At 32.2% G+C, this 16,925-nt stretch overlaps 2 protein-coding genes across 3 annotated transcripts; both read right to left on the minus strand.

Annotated features, from left to right (window-relative positions):
* Positions 1 to 837: 837 nt before the first annotated feature.
* Positions 838 to 4,382, minus strand: LOC141398965 (short-chain specific acyl-CoA dehydrogenase, mitochondrial-like). Of its 2 annotated transcripts, XR_012411737.1 has the most exons (4): positions 4,235 to 4,371; positions 2,251 to 2,481; positions 1,006 to 2,185; positions 838 to 887 (listed from the first exon to the last, which is right to left on the minus strand). XR_012411737.1 is itself a non-coding variant. In XM_073976818.1 (3 exons), the coding sequence occupies exons 1-3, from the start codon at positions 4,266 to 4,268 to the stop codon at positions 1,215 to 1,217; spliced, it is 1,236 nt and encodes a 411-aa protein (XP_073832919.1). In that variant the 5' UTR covers positions 4,269 to 4,382; the 3' UTR covers positions 838 to 1,214. The 2 variants fall into 2 exon arrangements, 1 of the variants encoding a protein (XP_073832919.1); XM_073976818.1 differs by having other exon boundaries at positions 838 to 2,185; positions 4,235 to 4,382.
* Positions 4,383 to 10,203: 5,821 nt separating this feature from the next.
* LOC141398976 (short-chain specific acyl-CoA dehydrogenase, mitochondrial-like) lies at positions 10,204 to 16,404 on the minus strand. Its single transcript, XM_073976835.1, has 3 exons — positions 15,980 to 16,404; positions 11,407 to 11,637; positions 10,204 to 11,339 (listed from the first exon to the last, which is right to left on the minus strand). Exons 1-3 carry the CDS (start codon positions 16,011 to 16,013, stop codon positions 10,366 to 10,368), a joined length of 1,239 nt encoding a protein of 412 aa, XP_073832936.1. The 5' UTR covers positions 16,014 to 16,404; the 3' UTR covers positions 10,204 to 10,365.
* Between the last annotated feature and the right edge of the window lie 521 nt (positions 16,405 to 16,925).

The following is a 16,925-nucleotide window of genomic DNA, read 5'->3' on the forward strand; positions in this document are numbered from 1 at the left end:
TGTTTTTTATTAAACAGTTGTTTTTTTCGCCTTTATATTTCTGTGAAGTAGTTGCGCAAATTGTCAACAAAAGCAAGCATAGACACTTCCGCCATTTTTATGTCCAAATTAATGGTGAGGCCGAAATAACGATAATATCGATAGCTATCGATATTTTAAATTTCAAAAGTATCTAAAGCGGGGTACACACGATCAGTTTTGACTGTAGATTTTTCGGAAATATCAATAAACGTCAAACTGTCCAGCAACCACAAAATATTTTGTGGTTGCCTGATGACTGACAAAAATGAACGGCCACACTGGCAAGCAACCGATTATTTGAGCAAAACTGACAGTCAAAACTGATCGTGTGTACCCCATTTAATGTTTGGAATATCGATAGCTTCCCTGCTCCAGTGAAACGCGCTATAGTACATCTTTTCGATAACAGTATAACAGTTGGTCTGTTCCAGTACTGCAAAAATGTACTAATTTTTGTTCTTTTTTCGATAACATAAAGGAAAAAATTATCGTAGTAAAACGTAGTAACTTCTTGCAGGTTCTGGAACAGAGCAAGTATCTATGGAAAATATTGTCCATAAAAATTTTTTCTATAAAAAATCCTATTTTATAACAATTGGTTTGTTCCAGAACCTGCAAGAAGCCACTATTTTTTACTACGATAACATTTTTTCCTTTATGTTATCGGAAAAAATAGTACAAATTAGTAAATTCTTGCAGTTCTGGAACAGACCAAATATAAATTCATAAATTTTGCATATTATTTCACTTTAGTTAAATTGCAGAAATATATAGTAGAAAATATTTGGAATTATGTATCCACAAACACTACACAAATATATTTTCCTTAACAGTTTATTTGTATATTGTTTCTGAAAATATATGCTCTGTTCCAGAACCTGCAAGAAGCTACTATTTTTTACTACGATAAGATTTATTCCTTTATGTTATCGGAAAAAATAGTAAAAATTAGTAGATTCTTGCAGTTCTGGAACAGACCAAAACATACAACTTTTTTCGGAGTTACAAACCAGCATTACAAACTTATAGCTTACAATCTAACACAAACCATTTTATGGTCGAAATAAGTATTTTCATGAATTAAAAAATGAAATTAGTTTTGTTAAGATTTAAAACTGTGTTCAAACAGTTTTAAATTAAATGCACATTATTTTCCGGGGTCAGTCAAAAAAACGGAAACTTTTGACACTCAATTAGGCTGCATATTCCTTTAGAATTTGTCCAGCTATTACCAAACGTTGAATTTCTGATGTACCCTCATAGATTTCAGTGATGCGTGCATCACGATAATAACGTTCAGCTGGCATATCACTGACATAGCCCATACCACCCAATACTTGAATGCATTGATGACTGCAGAAGGTGGCTGTTTCCGAGGCAGCCAATTTGGCCATGGCGGCTTCTTTGGTGTATGGTTTGCCATTATCTTTCAGCCAAGCAGCACGCCAGGTGAGCAAACGTGCCGACTCTACTCTCAAAGCCATATCGGCAATTTTTTGTTGTATCGCCTGCAACTTGGAAATGGGTTTGCCGAAGGCAATTCTCTTTTGTGAATAGTCCACAGCTAATTCCAGCGATGCCTGGGCAATACCCAAAGCCTGACCAGCAATACCAATACGTCCACCATCCAAAGCTTTCATGGCAATTTTAAAACCTGATCCCAAGCCACCCAAAATATTTTCTTTGGGTACAATAACATCTTCATAAATTACCTGGGCAGTGGATGAACCACGCATACCCATTTTATCCTCTTTCTTTCCACGAGAAATGCCGGGGGAATCCATTGGTACAAGGAAGGCAGTAATGCCTTTATGTTTCTGTGCCTTATCGGTTGTGGCAAATACCACAGCAATTGAAGCTTGATAGGCACTAGTGATCCAGGCTTTGGTGCCGTTTAAAACATAATGATCACCTTTTGCAACAGCTGTTGTTGTTGCCGCTCCAGCATCTGAACCATTGCCAGGTTCAGATAATTGAAAGCATGCTACTTTCTCCCCAGTTGTATAGGGTGTAACGAAATCTTTCTTCTGTTGTTCAGTTCCAGATGACATAACAGCACCCAAGTATAGGTTATTGACACCCATGACAACAGCAGCTGATGGCGAACCACGAGAGATTTCTTCCATTGCAATGGCATAGGCCAAGTAATCTAAGCCGGGACCACCTTAAACAGAATTCATAATGTGCGATTAGTTTGTGAAAACTGATTTTTTGTATCTTTTTAGTTACCGTATTCCTCTGGCACGGCAATAGACATAACACCCAATTCACCCATTTTCTTAATCTGTTCCTCGGGATATAGACGTTCCCTATCAAATGTCGCTGCATTTGGTACCAATTCAGCATTTGCAAAATCACGACATGTCTTCTGCAACATTTGATAGGTATCGGGCAGTGCTGATAAACAGGCAATGTTACGGGATTTTAGATTCTGTACGCTGGCACATTTTAGACGAAGTCCTATGGAAGATAAGAAGAAAAAAAGGTGTTTTCATTTTTAGGAAATCAAACAGAATTGGTCTGTTCCAGTACTGCAAGAAGCTACTATTTTTTACTACGATAACATTTTTTCCTTTATGTTATCGAAATAAATAGTAAAAATTAGTAAATTCTTGCAGTACTGGAACAGGCCATCCTGTCGATAACAATGTTTTTATAGAAATTACTTACAGTAAATTTTGTCGGTTACAATGTTTTTGTCGGTAATAATCGAAAGAAATAATTGCCGATAACAGTGTTTATATACATCTGGTCGATAACGGTGTTTATATCAAAAATAGTCGATCATGATATTTTCTATAGAAAAATTTCTACAACAATATTTTTCGATATTTTTATAGAATTTTTTTTTGATATTTTTATAGATTTTTTTTGTCGAAAATTTTATCGACAAACATATTTTCTATATATAGAAAATCTTACCGATAACAATATGTTCTATAAAATTTTTTGTCGATAACAGTGTTTACTATAGAAAATCTTGTCGATAAAAGTATTTTCTATAGAAAATTTTGTCGTCAACAATATTTTCTACACAAAATTTTGTCGATAACAATATTTTCTACACAACATTTTGTCGATAACAATATTTTCTATAGAAAATGTTGCCGATAACAATATTTATTATGACATTCTGTCGATAACAATATTTTCTATAGAACATTTTGTCGCTAACAATACTTTTGATAGAAAAATTTTGTCGATAACAACATTTCCTATAGAAAATTTTGGCGATAATAACATTTTAGATTTTCTCCGTTTTGATAATAAAATAAGTCTGTTCGATAACCCAAAAGTTTGCACAAATTTGTACAAACTTTTACAAAATGCTGTTCGATAACAAACTTGTTCAGTAAAAGAGGAAATGAGAAGTAGTTGCAAATACTTTTTGCTTGTGAAGTTATCGAACAAGCCTAATGTTATATTGGTATACCAACTTTGTTTACTAAAATGGTTTATAACATCTATGAATTTATGTTTATGTATATCTTTACTACTATATTTCTTTATTATGCTTATCAAAGCAGAAGCCAATAAAGTTTTGATTAGGATCATAAACAAAGTTCCGAATTCAAAACAACAAACATTGGAGATTTTCTATTTCCAAGCAATTGGAAAACAGAATCCAGTAAGAGAACGTGGAAATTCAGGTTTTCAGTAATTGGTAACTTCACACTGACCAAGGCTTGTTGAGATTTATTCTTTGAAAAATCAAGCTCTAAGATAGATCATATGTAGCCCTCTTATACAAATGTATCGTATATTGGTAACTGTCTTTTCAAGTTATATTTCTAACGGTAACTTCTCAAAGGCGGCGGTTATAATAACATATAAATGTGGCATCTTCCACCAGAAACGAAATATTAAATATAATACACTTTCATTTTCTAAGACATCAACAGATAACAAGTTTTAATACTTTTCACTATTTTTAACATAATTACCATTCTTATCGCGTAAAAAAAGCATAAATTATACTTATCTGTTAAATATACATACGATTTTTGTTTTATAATTGTTGTCAAATTTATGCACATAAATTTGCATGTGTATATGTTTGTGTGTTGTATTATAGGTTCTGGATTATGGACACAAATGTTTACATTGATAGTTTATTTGCAATGTTAATGGATGGACTTTGGAATTATTTGATATTAAATAACATTGGATACACTTATTATTCTTCTAATAACACATATTTTATAAAACTTACCAATATTTGTCGATGATCTTAACAATTTAAACATTGTCCCAAGTAGAATTGTACTGCAGAAATAGTAATGTTTGGTAATGGACTAGCAACTGATGATCTTCTGTTTGATAACACACAGAAGAAGCAACCCAAAAATATTAACATGATCAATCGACATAGTGTTGCCATATGCAATCAACAAATTATCAGCTATGTTAATGAGTTAGTGATAACGTCACGTAAATTATATTCGCAGCAGAATTTATTGAAGAGTATTGGAAAAAATGTAACAGTATTTTAAATACAAAAAAATCGGATGGAAAATATTGTTATCGACATAATTTCCAATAGAAAATATTGCTTAAGGCATGGCTTTCTATAGAAAATACTGATATCGAAAAGCTTTACATTATTATCGACCATGTTTCTATAGAGAATATTGTTATCGACTATATTTTCTATAGAAAATATTTGGTCTGTTCCAGAACTGCAAGAATCTACTAATTTTTACTATTTTTTCCGATAACATAAAGGAAAAAATGCTATCGTAGTAAAAAATAGTAGCTTCTTGCAGGTTCTGGAACAGAGCAATTGTTATATATAAAATATACTTATCGGCCATATTTTCTATATAAATGTTAACGATTACTCGTATTTTTTTTAAAAAATTATTATAGAAAAATGTTGTCGAACATATTTTTTATCGGAAATATTGTTATCGAACAAATTTTCTATAGAAAATATTGTTTTCGATCCGATTTGCTATGGAAAACATTGTTATTTACCTTATTTTCTATAGAAAATATTTGCTCTGTTCCAGAACCTGCAAGAAGCTACTAGCTTTTATTACGATAACATTTTTTCCTTTATGTTATCGAAAAAAATAGTAAAAATTTTTAGATTTTTGCAGTACTGGAACAGATCAATTATTACCAATAACAGTGTAGAGCTGGCAAACTATCGGCATTCCCAACATTAGATATTTTCGATATTTATGGTCTGTTCCAGTACTGCAAGAATCTACTAATTTTTACTATTTTTTTCGATAACATAAAGGAAAAAATGTTATCGTAGTAAAAAGTAGTAGCTTCTTGCAAGTTCTGGAACAGAGCATTAATTTCAAGAAATATATTGATATCGATATTATCGTTAATTTGTTACCATTTATTTGGAAATTAAAATGGCGTAAATGTCTATGCGCTTTTGTTGACATATTTCACAAGTACTTCACAGAAATATAAAGGAGAGAAAAAGCAATTGCTTTTATTTAATAAAAGAACACAAAAACACAATTTACTTCTCTGAAAAATTGTTTCGTGTGACTACGGGTTTACTTTCTCATATCCACAAGACCGACATTTCTATTAAATTCAATAAATGTTAGGGGTTTTTAATCCGATAATATCGATAGACAAAACTATCTATCGATATTGAATTTTTAAAAAATCGATATTATTGATAGTGCCCTCGATTTTTGCATGCTCTAAGAGAGAGGTGTGCCATATGGTAACCCTTTGCCTCTCAACACCCTCTCTCACCTACAAACTGACAATTGCCGCAAGGAAAATTGCCCAACGTAAATATGGACTAATACCCCGGTTACACTTAACCGGGTTAACCCAGTGAGTTTGAGTTTCAAATGTCAATTCCATAGCGCAAACGTCAAATAAATCCTCATGAAGTGGCTTAATCCAAAGACATAAATACAACAAGATAAGACATATTGTTTTCTATCATTCTTCAGTGGATGGCTTTTGAATTTAACATAATGTTATATCACGATATGGTGATATAACATTTTTTTCTTTTATACATTTTTACGTATTTAACCGAATTTACCGATCCAATTGACATAGAATTATTCTTGAATAGATCCTTGAATTCATAAATTTCGTTTCTGATACCATTACATGAAATTTTCCTCCTTGGTTGCGATTTTGAATTAACTGCAACCTGTTAAGGGTAATGTTTCTATACAAAGTTTCGTAAACATTTTTTTGTTGCATGCATTTTGTCTAGTCTTAGTTGTATTTATGTCTTTGCTTAATCCGGCAAAAAACGCCAATGTAACCATACTATTATGCCATGTTCATACCAGCATTTGAATAACGTAGTTCGTTCTCATAATTACGTACACGAATTAACCCGTACATACGACATGGTACACAATTCATAGCAACATGATTCATATTTGCATAGTTTTTGTTTACTGATTTTAAAGAAAGTTTCAGCCAAAAGACGAGTAAAGTTAATTGATATGAACTGAAAAATATTTGTCCTTCTTTCAGATATCTATTTAATATTAAATTATATTAGTTTCATTCATGTTTTCTATTTTTCTCACAATTTTGGTGTTTTCAATATATTTTCAAATTTTTCTACTTTAAAAATTAACGAGAGAGAGACCTGCCAAAATAACTTTTTGGTATACAGACTTTCTGGCAAGCATTTGATTTTTGTTTCTAGATTTGTACGCGAAATTGAAACGATGGACAAGAAATGCAAGTGCAATGAAAGAGAAGACACAATTTGCTATGATTTGAATATATACTGGTCGTTAAACCGTTTATTTTTATTTATTTATTTCAATTCATATTTGCCTAGTCTTTCGACCTTAAGCTGTATACTACATTATAATGTTTATATAACAAAATTAATATAAAATAAAGTAATAAGTAAGGAATATTTTACTTTACTTTTCATTCATATTTTGCAGTTTTCCTAAAAATGTTTAGGTTTTTAATAAATTTTTAAATTTTGTATTTTTCCTGTCATAATTAATTTATTTCGATAAATTCTCTCATTTGTTAGAGATGGGACATATTTTATCGTCGTTCTGAGAGTAATTTAAATTGAACAGTGTACAAAAATCGTTGTTCGTTCTCAAAATTTTGTGGGAAATGAAGTAATTACATCGTAATTTGGGGTCGAACAACGAATAGAGAGCGAAACACCGTCAGTCTGAACAAGGCATTAAGGAGTAAAACAATTGCTTTTATTTAATAAAAAGGCACAAAAACAAAATTTACTTCTGCGAAGAAATTGTACGTGTGACTACGGACTTACTTTATCACATTCGCAAAACCGAAAAGACGCGTAATTTCTATTCATTTCAATATATTTTATGTTAGGGTTCTTTTTTATCCGATAATATCGATAAGCAAAACTATCTATCAATATTGAATTAAAAAAAGAATCGATCATCAATCAATTTCTTGCCAGCTCTACAATAGTGTCTATAGTGGGGTACACACGATCAGTTTTGCTCAAATAATCGGTTGCTTGCCAGTGTGACCGTTCACTTTTGTCAGTCATCAGGAAACCACAAAATATTTTGTGGATGCTGGACAGTTTGACATTTATCGATAATTCCGAAAAATCGACAGTCAAAACTGATCGTGTGTACCCCGCTTATAGAAAATATTTGGTCTTTTCCAGTACTGCAAGAATCATTTTCTAACATTTTCTATACTATCGGTAACAATATTTTCTATAGAAAATATGGTCGATAACAATATTTTCAACAGAAAATTGGGTTGATAACAATATTTTCTATACAGAATAGGGTCAGTAACAATATTTTCTATAGAAAATATGCTCGTACAACATTATTTTCTATAAAAAATAGAGACGATAAAAATATTTTCTATAAAAAATTGGTTTGTTTCAGGACTGCAAGAATCTACTATTTTTTACTATTTTCTTCGATAACATAAAGGAAAAAATGTTATCGTAGTAAAAAATAGTAGCTTCTTGCAGGTTCTGGAACAGAGCAATTATTATCGAACAGTTTTTTATAGAAAATATGGTCGATATTGGGTCTGTTCCAGTACTGCAAGAATCTACTAATTTTTACTATTTTTCCGATAACATAAAGGAAAAAATGTTATCGTAGTAAAAAATAGTAGCTTATTGCAGGTTCTGGAACAGAGCAATTGTTATAGAAAATATTGTTATGGACTCTATTTTCTGTGGGAAAACATATTCGGGTCTGTTCTGGCATTCACCTCTCCAGTCCAAGTGTAAAGTACACACTCAAAGCGTTTCTGCAACACACTTTACAACCACAAAAAATCAATTTTTCTTGAAATGTCACAATCCAACTTTAAATTTGTAGGTACAAGAAGAAATTTGATGGTTTTACACACGTGAAAGTCAGAAACACCTTTGCTCTGTTCCAGAAAATTTCTGTAGAAACTATTCTTACCGACAAAATATTCTATAGACAATTTTGTTATCGCCCCTGTTATAAATATAAAATATTGTTATCGTACATATTTTCTATAGAACATATGCTCTGTTCCAGAACTGCAAGAATCTACTAATTTTTACTATTTTTTCCGATAACATAAAGGAAAAAATGTTATCGTAGTAAAAATTAGTAGCTTTTTGCAGGTTCTGGAACAGAGCATGTATTGGGAAAAATAGTAAACATTTGTAGATTCTTGCAGTTCTGGAACAGAACATATTTCTATAGAAAATATTGTTATCGAACATATTTTCTATAGAAACTATTGCTCTGTTCCAGAACCTTCAAGAATCTACTATTTTTTACTACGATAACAATTTTTCCTTTATGTTATCGTTAGTTAGTAAAAAGTAGTAGATTCTTACAGTTCTGGAACAGACCTTTTCTTATCAAAAAATTTTGTAGAAACTATTATTGTCGACCCTGTCATAAATATGAAATATTTGCTCTGCTCCAGAACCTGCAAGAAGCTACTATTTTTTACTACGATAACATTCTGTTGCTTTATGTTATCGAAAAAAATAGTAAAAATTAGTAGATTCTTGCAGTTTTGGAACAGACCAATTGTTAAGGAACATATTTGCTCCGTTTCAGAACCTGCAAGAATCTACAAATTTTTACTACGATAACAATTTTTCCTTTATGTTATCGAAGAAAATAGTAAAAAATAGTAGATTCTTGCAGTCCTGGAACAAACCAATTTTTTATAGAAAATATTTTTATCGTCTCTATTTTTTATAGAAAATAATTGGTCTGTTCCAGTACTGCAAGAATCTACTAATTTTTACTATTTATTTCGATAACATAAAGGAAAAAATGTTATCGTAGTAAAAAATAGTAGCTTCTTGCAGGTTCTGGAACAGAGCAAATGTTGTACGAGCATATTTTCTATAGAAATTATTGTTACTGACCCTATTCTGTATAGAAAATATTGTTATCAACCCAATTTTCTGTTGAAAATATTTGGTATGTTCCAAAACTGCAAGAATCTACTAATTTTTACTATTTTTTCCGATAACATAAAGGAAAAAATGCTATCGTAGTAAAAAATAGTAGCTTCTTGCAGGTTCTGGAACAGAGCAATTGTTATCGACCATATTTTCTATAGAAAATATTGTTACCGATAGTATAGAAAATGTTATCGGCGGCTTAACTCTAGTTTAGTAAAAACTCTCCGATTTTTTTGAAATTTTTACCAGAGGTAGATATTGTTGCGCTGATCACGGAAATGTATAATTTTCTTGGGGGACGGACCCGGTTATTGGACCCGAAAGTCCGGGTACAAAACCCGGGTTGGACCCGGCTCTACTGAACAGATTGCTACAAAATGGGTATCATTGGAAAGCTTATTGAAATACCTATCCAGCAAGTGGTCATATGATGGTGTTATTTCCAGATGGTCAGGTGATATAACTGATTTTTGGACCCGGATTTTTCCATAAAACCCTCAAAAAGTCGAAAATGGGCCCATTATGGGTGCCCGCTTAATGCATGTCCGATTAAAGCTCCCACTTTAACCTTTCCAAAATGGTGCTATATGTTGTGATACCTTCTCTGGATCCAGGGTTTTGTACCCGGACTTTCGGGTTCAATAACCGGGTAACCGGGTCCGTCCCCCAAGAAAATTATACATTTCCGTGATCAGCGTAACAATATCTACCTCTGGAAAAAATTTCAAAAAAATCGGAGAGTTTTTACTAAACTAGAGTTGTTCCCAAGATTCGCATTATTAAAATGCACATTTTCGCGCTTGATTGTTGTTGTTTTTATTTTTTGTCTTATAATCTAAAACACAATAAATTTTTTGTGATGTACTCTCATCATAAATGCATAAAAACATGTTTTTAAAATTTTTACTTAAAATATATGTATGTAAACGTTAAGGCACATTGAAATCATCTGCTTAGGCTGCATACTCCTTAAGAATAGCACCAGCTGTTACCAAACGTTGTACCTCAGAGGTGCCTTCATAAATTTCAGTAATACGAGCATCACGATAATAACGCTCAGCTGCCATATCACTGACATAGCCCATACCACCCAATACTTGAATGCATTGATGACTGCAGAATGTGGCTGCTTCAGAGGCGGCCAATTTGGCCATGGCTGCCTCTTTGGTGTATGCCTTATCATTATCCTTCAACCAGGCAGCACGCCAGGTAAGCAGACGAGCCGACTCTACTCTCAAAGCCATATCGGCAATTTTTTGTTGTATCGCCTGCAGCTTGGAAATGGGTTTGCCGAAGGCAATTCTCTTTTGTGAATAATCCACAGCCAATTCCAGCGATGCCTGGGCAATACCCAAAGCCTGTCCAGCAATACCAATACGTCCAGCATCCAAAGTTTTCATGGCAATTTTAAAACCATAACCCGGCTTACCCAAAATATTCTCTTTGGGTATAATACAATCTTCAAATATCAATTGACAGGTGGATGAACCGCGTATACCCAATTTATCTTCTTTTTTGCCCAATGAAAAACCTTTTGTATCTTTGGGTACAATAAAGGCAGAGATGCCTTTGTGTTTGAGGGACTTATCGGTGGTGGCAAAGACAACAGCAGCCTTGGCTTCATAGGCATTGGTAATCCAAGCCTTGGTACCATTTAGAACATAATGATCACCCTTGTCAACGGCTGTGGTTGAGGCTGCACCAGCATCAGAACCATTACCGGGCTCTGACAATGCAAAACAACCCACAATATCTCCAGTTGTGTAGGGAGTTATGTATTCCTGTTTTTGTTTATCATTTCCAAAGGCATAGATTGGTCCCAAATACAAGGAGTTATTGACGGACATAATGACACCAGCAGATGCACAACCTCGCGAAACTTCTTCCATGGCAATGGCATAGGCCAAGTAATCTAAACCGGTACCACCTGTAAAACAAGAAAAAAGTGGGAAGTTTAGTTTAAAGCATTTAAAATATTGTATTTAGTGACTTACCCAATTCTTCAGGAATAGCCACAGCCATTAGACCCAATTCACCCATTTTCTTGATTTGTTGTTCTGGATACAAATGTTCACGATCACATTTGGCGGCATTGGGTACCAATTCAGCATTTGCAAAATCACGACATGTCTTCTGCAACATTTGATGGGTCTCTGGCAAGGCCGACAAAGATGCAATATGTCTGCCACATAGCTGTTGCTGTAGTGGGCGTCGAAGATGGGAACCTATGTGGGGTCAAAAATGTAAAAATATATTTAATCTTCTTTTTTTAATTTATTCATTGGCAATTCTATTTTTTGCAACAATCTTCATTGTAGATCTTCTTTCATTATTGTGTCAATTGATAAGAAGCATAATAACTTTCTTAACTAAGGAAAATTCCCACACACATGCTTTAATTAATAGCTCACGCAGACAATCCAGTTTCGATAGTCTAGGCAGATAAGGTGTTCGTATGTTAAAAATTATCGCCTTGCGATGTTCTGTATCTTGTTGATAGATAATAAACTAATGCTTTACGCGAAGAAATTAAAGAATTCCGCAACAAACCACAGGTTTGCATAGAGAAGTTGTTATCCACAACATTTTCTATAGGAAAAAGTTGTTATCCACAGCATTTTCTATAGAAAAGTTGTTATCCACAACATTTTCTATAGAAAAAGTTGTTATCCACAACATTTTCTATAGAAAAAGTTGTTATCCACAACATTTTCTATAGAAAAAGTTGTTATCCACAACATTTTCTATAGAAAAAGTTGTTATCCACAAAATTTTCTATAGAAAAAGTTGTTATCCACAACATTTTCTATAGAAAAAGTTGTTATTCACAACATTTTCTACTGGAAAAAGTTGTTATTCACAACATTTTCTACTGGAAAAAGTTGCTATCCACAACATTTTCTATAGAAAAAGTTGTTATCCACAACATTTTCTATAGGAAAAGTTGTTATCCACAACATTTTCTATAGGAAAAGTTGTTATCCACAACATTTTCTATAGGAAAAGTTGTTATCCACAACATTTTCTATAGGAAAAGTTGTTATCCACAACATTTTCTATAGGAAAAGTTGTTATCCACAACATTTTCTATAGAAAAAGTTGTTATTCACAACATTTTCTATAGAAAAAGTTGTTATTCACAACATTTTCTATAGAAAATGGTGTTATCCACAACATTTTCTATAGAAAATGGTGTTATCCACAACATTTTCTATATAAAATGGTGTTATCCACAACTTTTTATATAGAAAATGGTGTTATCCACAACATTTTCTATAGAAAAAGTTGTTATCCACAACATTTTCTATAGAAAAAGTTGTTATTCACAACATTTTCTATAGAAAAAGTTGTTATTCACAACATTTTCTATAGAAAATGGTGTTATCCACAACATTTTCTATAGAAAATGGTGTTATCCACAACATTTTCTATAGAAAATGGTGTTATCCACAACATTTTCTATAGAAAATGGTGTTATCCACAACATTTTCTATAGAAAAAGTTGTTATCCACAACATTTTCTATAGAAAAAGTTGTTATCCACAACATTTTCTATAGAAAAAGTTGTTATCCACAACATTTTCTATAGAAAAAGTTGTTATCCACAACATTTTCTATAGAAAAAGTTGTTATCCACAACATTTTCTATAGAAAAAGTTGTTATCCACAACATTTTCTATAGAAAAAGTTGTTATCCACAACATTTTCTATAGAAAAAGTTGTTATCCACAACATTTTCTATAGAAAAAGTTGTTATCCACAACATTTTCTATAGAAAAAGTTGTTATCCACAACATTTTCTATAAAAAAAGTTGTTATCCACAACATTTTCTATAGAAAAAGTTGTTATCCACAACATTTTCTATAGAAAAAGTTGTGGCTTAACTGGAGTTTAGCCGCTCAGCTCCGATTTTGATGAAATTTTTTTTACAAGTAGATTTCACTTCCCTGATCACGAATGTACACATAATTTTTTTGGGAAGTATATACTTCCCGAGATATGGGCATTTGAAGTTCCAAAAATTCCCTTGTAAAAAGCCACTTAATGAGAGAAAATTTTTAAATTAGAAAAAAATTGTGTTCCCTTGCCCTAGATTTGCTCCTGTCCATAGGAGAAAGTCTTAAATCGCCGGCCGAAGGCCGGCCAATTAAAAAAAACTGTAAATTAAAAAAAAAAAAATTGGGATGAGCGGCTAAACTCCAGTTGCTCCAAAGTTGTTATCCACAACATTTTCTATAGAAAAAGTTGTTATCCACAACATTTTCTATAGAAAAAGTTGTTATCCACAACATTTTCTATAGAAAAAGTTGTTATCCACAACATTTTCTATAGAAAAAGTTGTTATCCACAACATTTTCGATAGAAAATGGTGTTATCCACAACATTTTCGATAGAAAATGGTGTTATCCACAACATTTTCGATAGAAAATGGTGTTATCCACAACATTTTCTATAGAAAATGGTGTTATCCACGACATTTTCTATAGAAAATGGTGTTATCCACAACATTTTCTGTAGAAAATGGTGTTATCCACAACATTTTCTATATAAAATGGTGTTATCCACAACATTTTCTGTAGAAAATGGTGTTATCCACAACATTTTCTATAGAAAAAGTTGTTATCCACAACATTTTCTATAGAAAAAGTTGTTATCCACAACATTTTCTATAGAAAAAGTTGTTATCCACAACATTTTCTATAGAAAAAGTTGTTATCCACAACATTTTCTATAGAAAAAGTTGTTATCCACAACATTTTCTATAGAAAAAGTTGTTATCCACAACATTTTCTATAGAAAAAAGTTGTTATCCACAACATTTTCTATAGAAAAAAGTTGTTATCCACAACATTTTCTATAGAAAAAAGTTGTTATCCACAACATTTTCTATAGGAAAAAGTTGTTATCCGCAACATTTTCTATAGAAAAAGTTGTTATCCACAACATTTTCCATAGGAAAAAGTTGTTATCCACAACATTTTCTATAGGAAAAAGTTGTTATCCACAACATTTTCTATAGAAAATGGTGTTATCCAGAACATTTTCTATAGAAAATGGTGTTATCCACAACATTTTCTATAGAAAATGGTGTTATCCACAACATTTTCTATAGAAAAAGTTGTTATCCACAACATTTTCTATAGGAAAAGTTGTTATCCCCAACATTTTCTATAGAAAAAGTTGTTATCCCCAACATTTTCTATAGAAAAAGTTGTTATCCCCAACATTTTCTATAGAAAAAGTTGTTATCCCCAACATTTTCTATAGAAAAAGTTGTTATCCCCAACATTTTCTATAGAAAAAGTTGTTATCCAGAACATTTTCTATAGAAAATGGTGTTATCCACAACATTTTCTATAGGAAAAAGTTGTTATCCACAACATTTTCTATAGGAAAAAGTTGTTATCCACAGCATTTTCTATAGGAAAAAGTTGTTATCCACAACATTTTCCATAGGAAAAAGTTGTTATCCACAACATTTTCCATAGGAAAAAGTTGTTATCCACAACATTTTCCATAGGAAAAAGTTGTTATCCACAACATTTTCCATAGGAAAAAGTTGTTATCCACAACATTTTCCATAGGAAAAAGTTGTTATCCACAACATTTTCTATAGGAAAAAGTTGTTATCCACAACATTTTCTATAGGAAAAAGTTGTTATCCAGAACATTTTCTATAGAAAATGGTGTTATCGACAACATTTTCTATAGAAAATGGTGTTATCCACAACATTTTCTATAGAAAATGGTGTTATCCACAACATTTTCTATAGAAAATGGTGTTATCCACAACATTTTCTATAGAAAATGGTGTTATCCACAACATTTTCTATAGAAAATGGTGTTATCCACAACATTTTGTTATTCACAACATTTTTCACTATCCACAAAAAGTCGTAAATCGCATATTTATAAAAATAGACTACGTTTTATGGCATGCTCTTGCGTAACTTTCAAACTTTCACAATTGTTAATTTTGAGTTTTCAAGAACCGATTCCTAAGCCCAACTTTATTACAGGATTTTTGGAAGGATCATAAAGATTAATACGATTATGACTAACAACACATTCAGTTCGTTAGTTGTGTCTGTATCCTATGTCGTTATCCGACACAATCTGTCTTGGTTAATACCCAATAGCATTTATGAGAGGAATGCTGGTGGGCCCATTATAACTATAATAGTTTAAATTACATATAAATATTTAATTACCAATACATTTTTTTTTCAATTTCTTACAGAATTCTTCACTTTCCCTATTGATCTATTCTATTATCCATAATGTTGTCTTCAATAACAAATATGAACTCTACCTTACTGGGTCTCTTCTGCGTTATGAAAACCCAAGAAACAACAACACAAAGCATATTGACCACAACCATCAACTTTTTAGTTCTTGTCCACGAGCCACTTTTAACGGAGAAAGCTTTTAAATGGAATTTTCACAATCTTCAACATCCTTTTATATTGTCACCTTCCTGCTACCTTCAAAAATATTTATAAAAAAACTCAAAATGGACTTTGGTCGATGGACCACTTTTTATCACTCACAAACGAACAACTTACCCAACTTCAGGGAAGAACTTAAAACTTTAAACATCTTGGTTGGACGAAAAAGACAGCTTTAAACAACAAAAAATAGAATATAAAGTAAATCACTACGAGAGGGATCGCAAAAAATCAACGAACTTCGCAACTGATTATCGCAAAACAACCGGCACGGCAGACAAGACAAGAATATTTACACAGAGGTCTTCTTCTTCTTCTTTGGCCATTTTTAGCATATGATCTCGTCAAATGAATGGTTATCATTTTGATTGGGGCAGGTTTTTTTATTAACACTCAACTAATGATAACACCATGATTATTCTTGCTAAATACTTTGTTGTTGTTTCCATTAAAATGTATTGATTTGTTGTTGTTTATTTGCAAATTAATGAAAACATAAAATGAAAAAGTTATCTTGCTTAAGGATGCAGTTAGTGTATCACGTAACGTGTGGTACGCAACGTTACACGAAAGATAACTGTATTACCGACCAATTTTATCACATTTATCAGGGGATGTTAACGGCATAACGATTTAATGGATGATGAGACTGTTTTGAAGTGGTAACGCTGTACTTCATGGAAAGATTTATAGAATATATTGATAAAAGTGAGGTTAAACAGTATAACCAACAAATTGTCACATCGTACTACTGTTTTGTTGTGTTTACGGTATTACCTAGTAATTCTTGGAAAAGATCCCAGCAAAATGTTCGATGCCAAAGATGCCATTCAATCATGGGTGAAAATGATCTGGCATGTCATCTTTTTAGCATCTTCATCGATGAATTTTATATGAGCGTGGACCCCAAAAGATGCTATTCATTTTTGGATCCAAAGCATGTCAAGATATTTGTCCCATTTTACCACCGAATTGGTTGTAATTTGCTATTTTGTGTCTCTAGAGGCCAAAAAACATTCCTACCAAAGTTGGTTTATATAGGTCCACGTTCTGGTATAGCCCC

Source organism: Musca autumnalis, unplaced genomic scaffold (genome assembly GCF_047663935.1).
Source record: "Musca autumnalis isolate F117 unplaced genomic scaffold, ASM4766393v1 scaffold_1, whole genome shotgun sequence".
NCBI lineage: Eukaryota > Metazoa > Arthropoda > Insecta > Diptera > Muscidae > Musca > Musca autumnalis.

Coding starts and splice junctions, on each gene's coding strand:
- LOC141398965 (XM_073976818.1), bottom strand. CDS start 4,268: ATGTTTAAATTGTTAAGATCATCGACAAATATTG. Junction 2,482..4,234: donor AAGATCATCGACAAATATTG/GTAAGTTTTATA, acceptor TATCTTCCATAG/GACTTCGTCTAAAATGTGCC. Junction 2,186..2,250: donor TGCCGTGCCAGAGGAATACG/GTAACTAAAAAG, acceptor ATTCTGTTTAAG/GTGGTCCCGGCTTAGATTAC.
- LOC141398976 (XM_073976835.1), bottom strand. CDS start 16,013: ATGTTTAAAGTTTTAAGTTCTTCCCTGAAGTTGG. Junction 11,638..15,979: donor AAGTTCTTCCCTGAAGTTGG/GTAAGTTGTTCG, acceptor GACCCCACATAG/GTTCCCATCTTCGACGCCCA. Junction 11,340..11,406: donor GGCTATTCCTGAAGAATTGG/GTAAGTCACTAA, acceptor CTTGTTTTACAG/GTGGTACCGGTTTAGATTAC.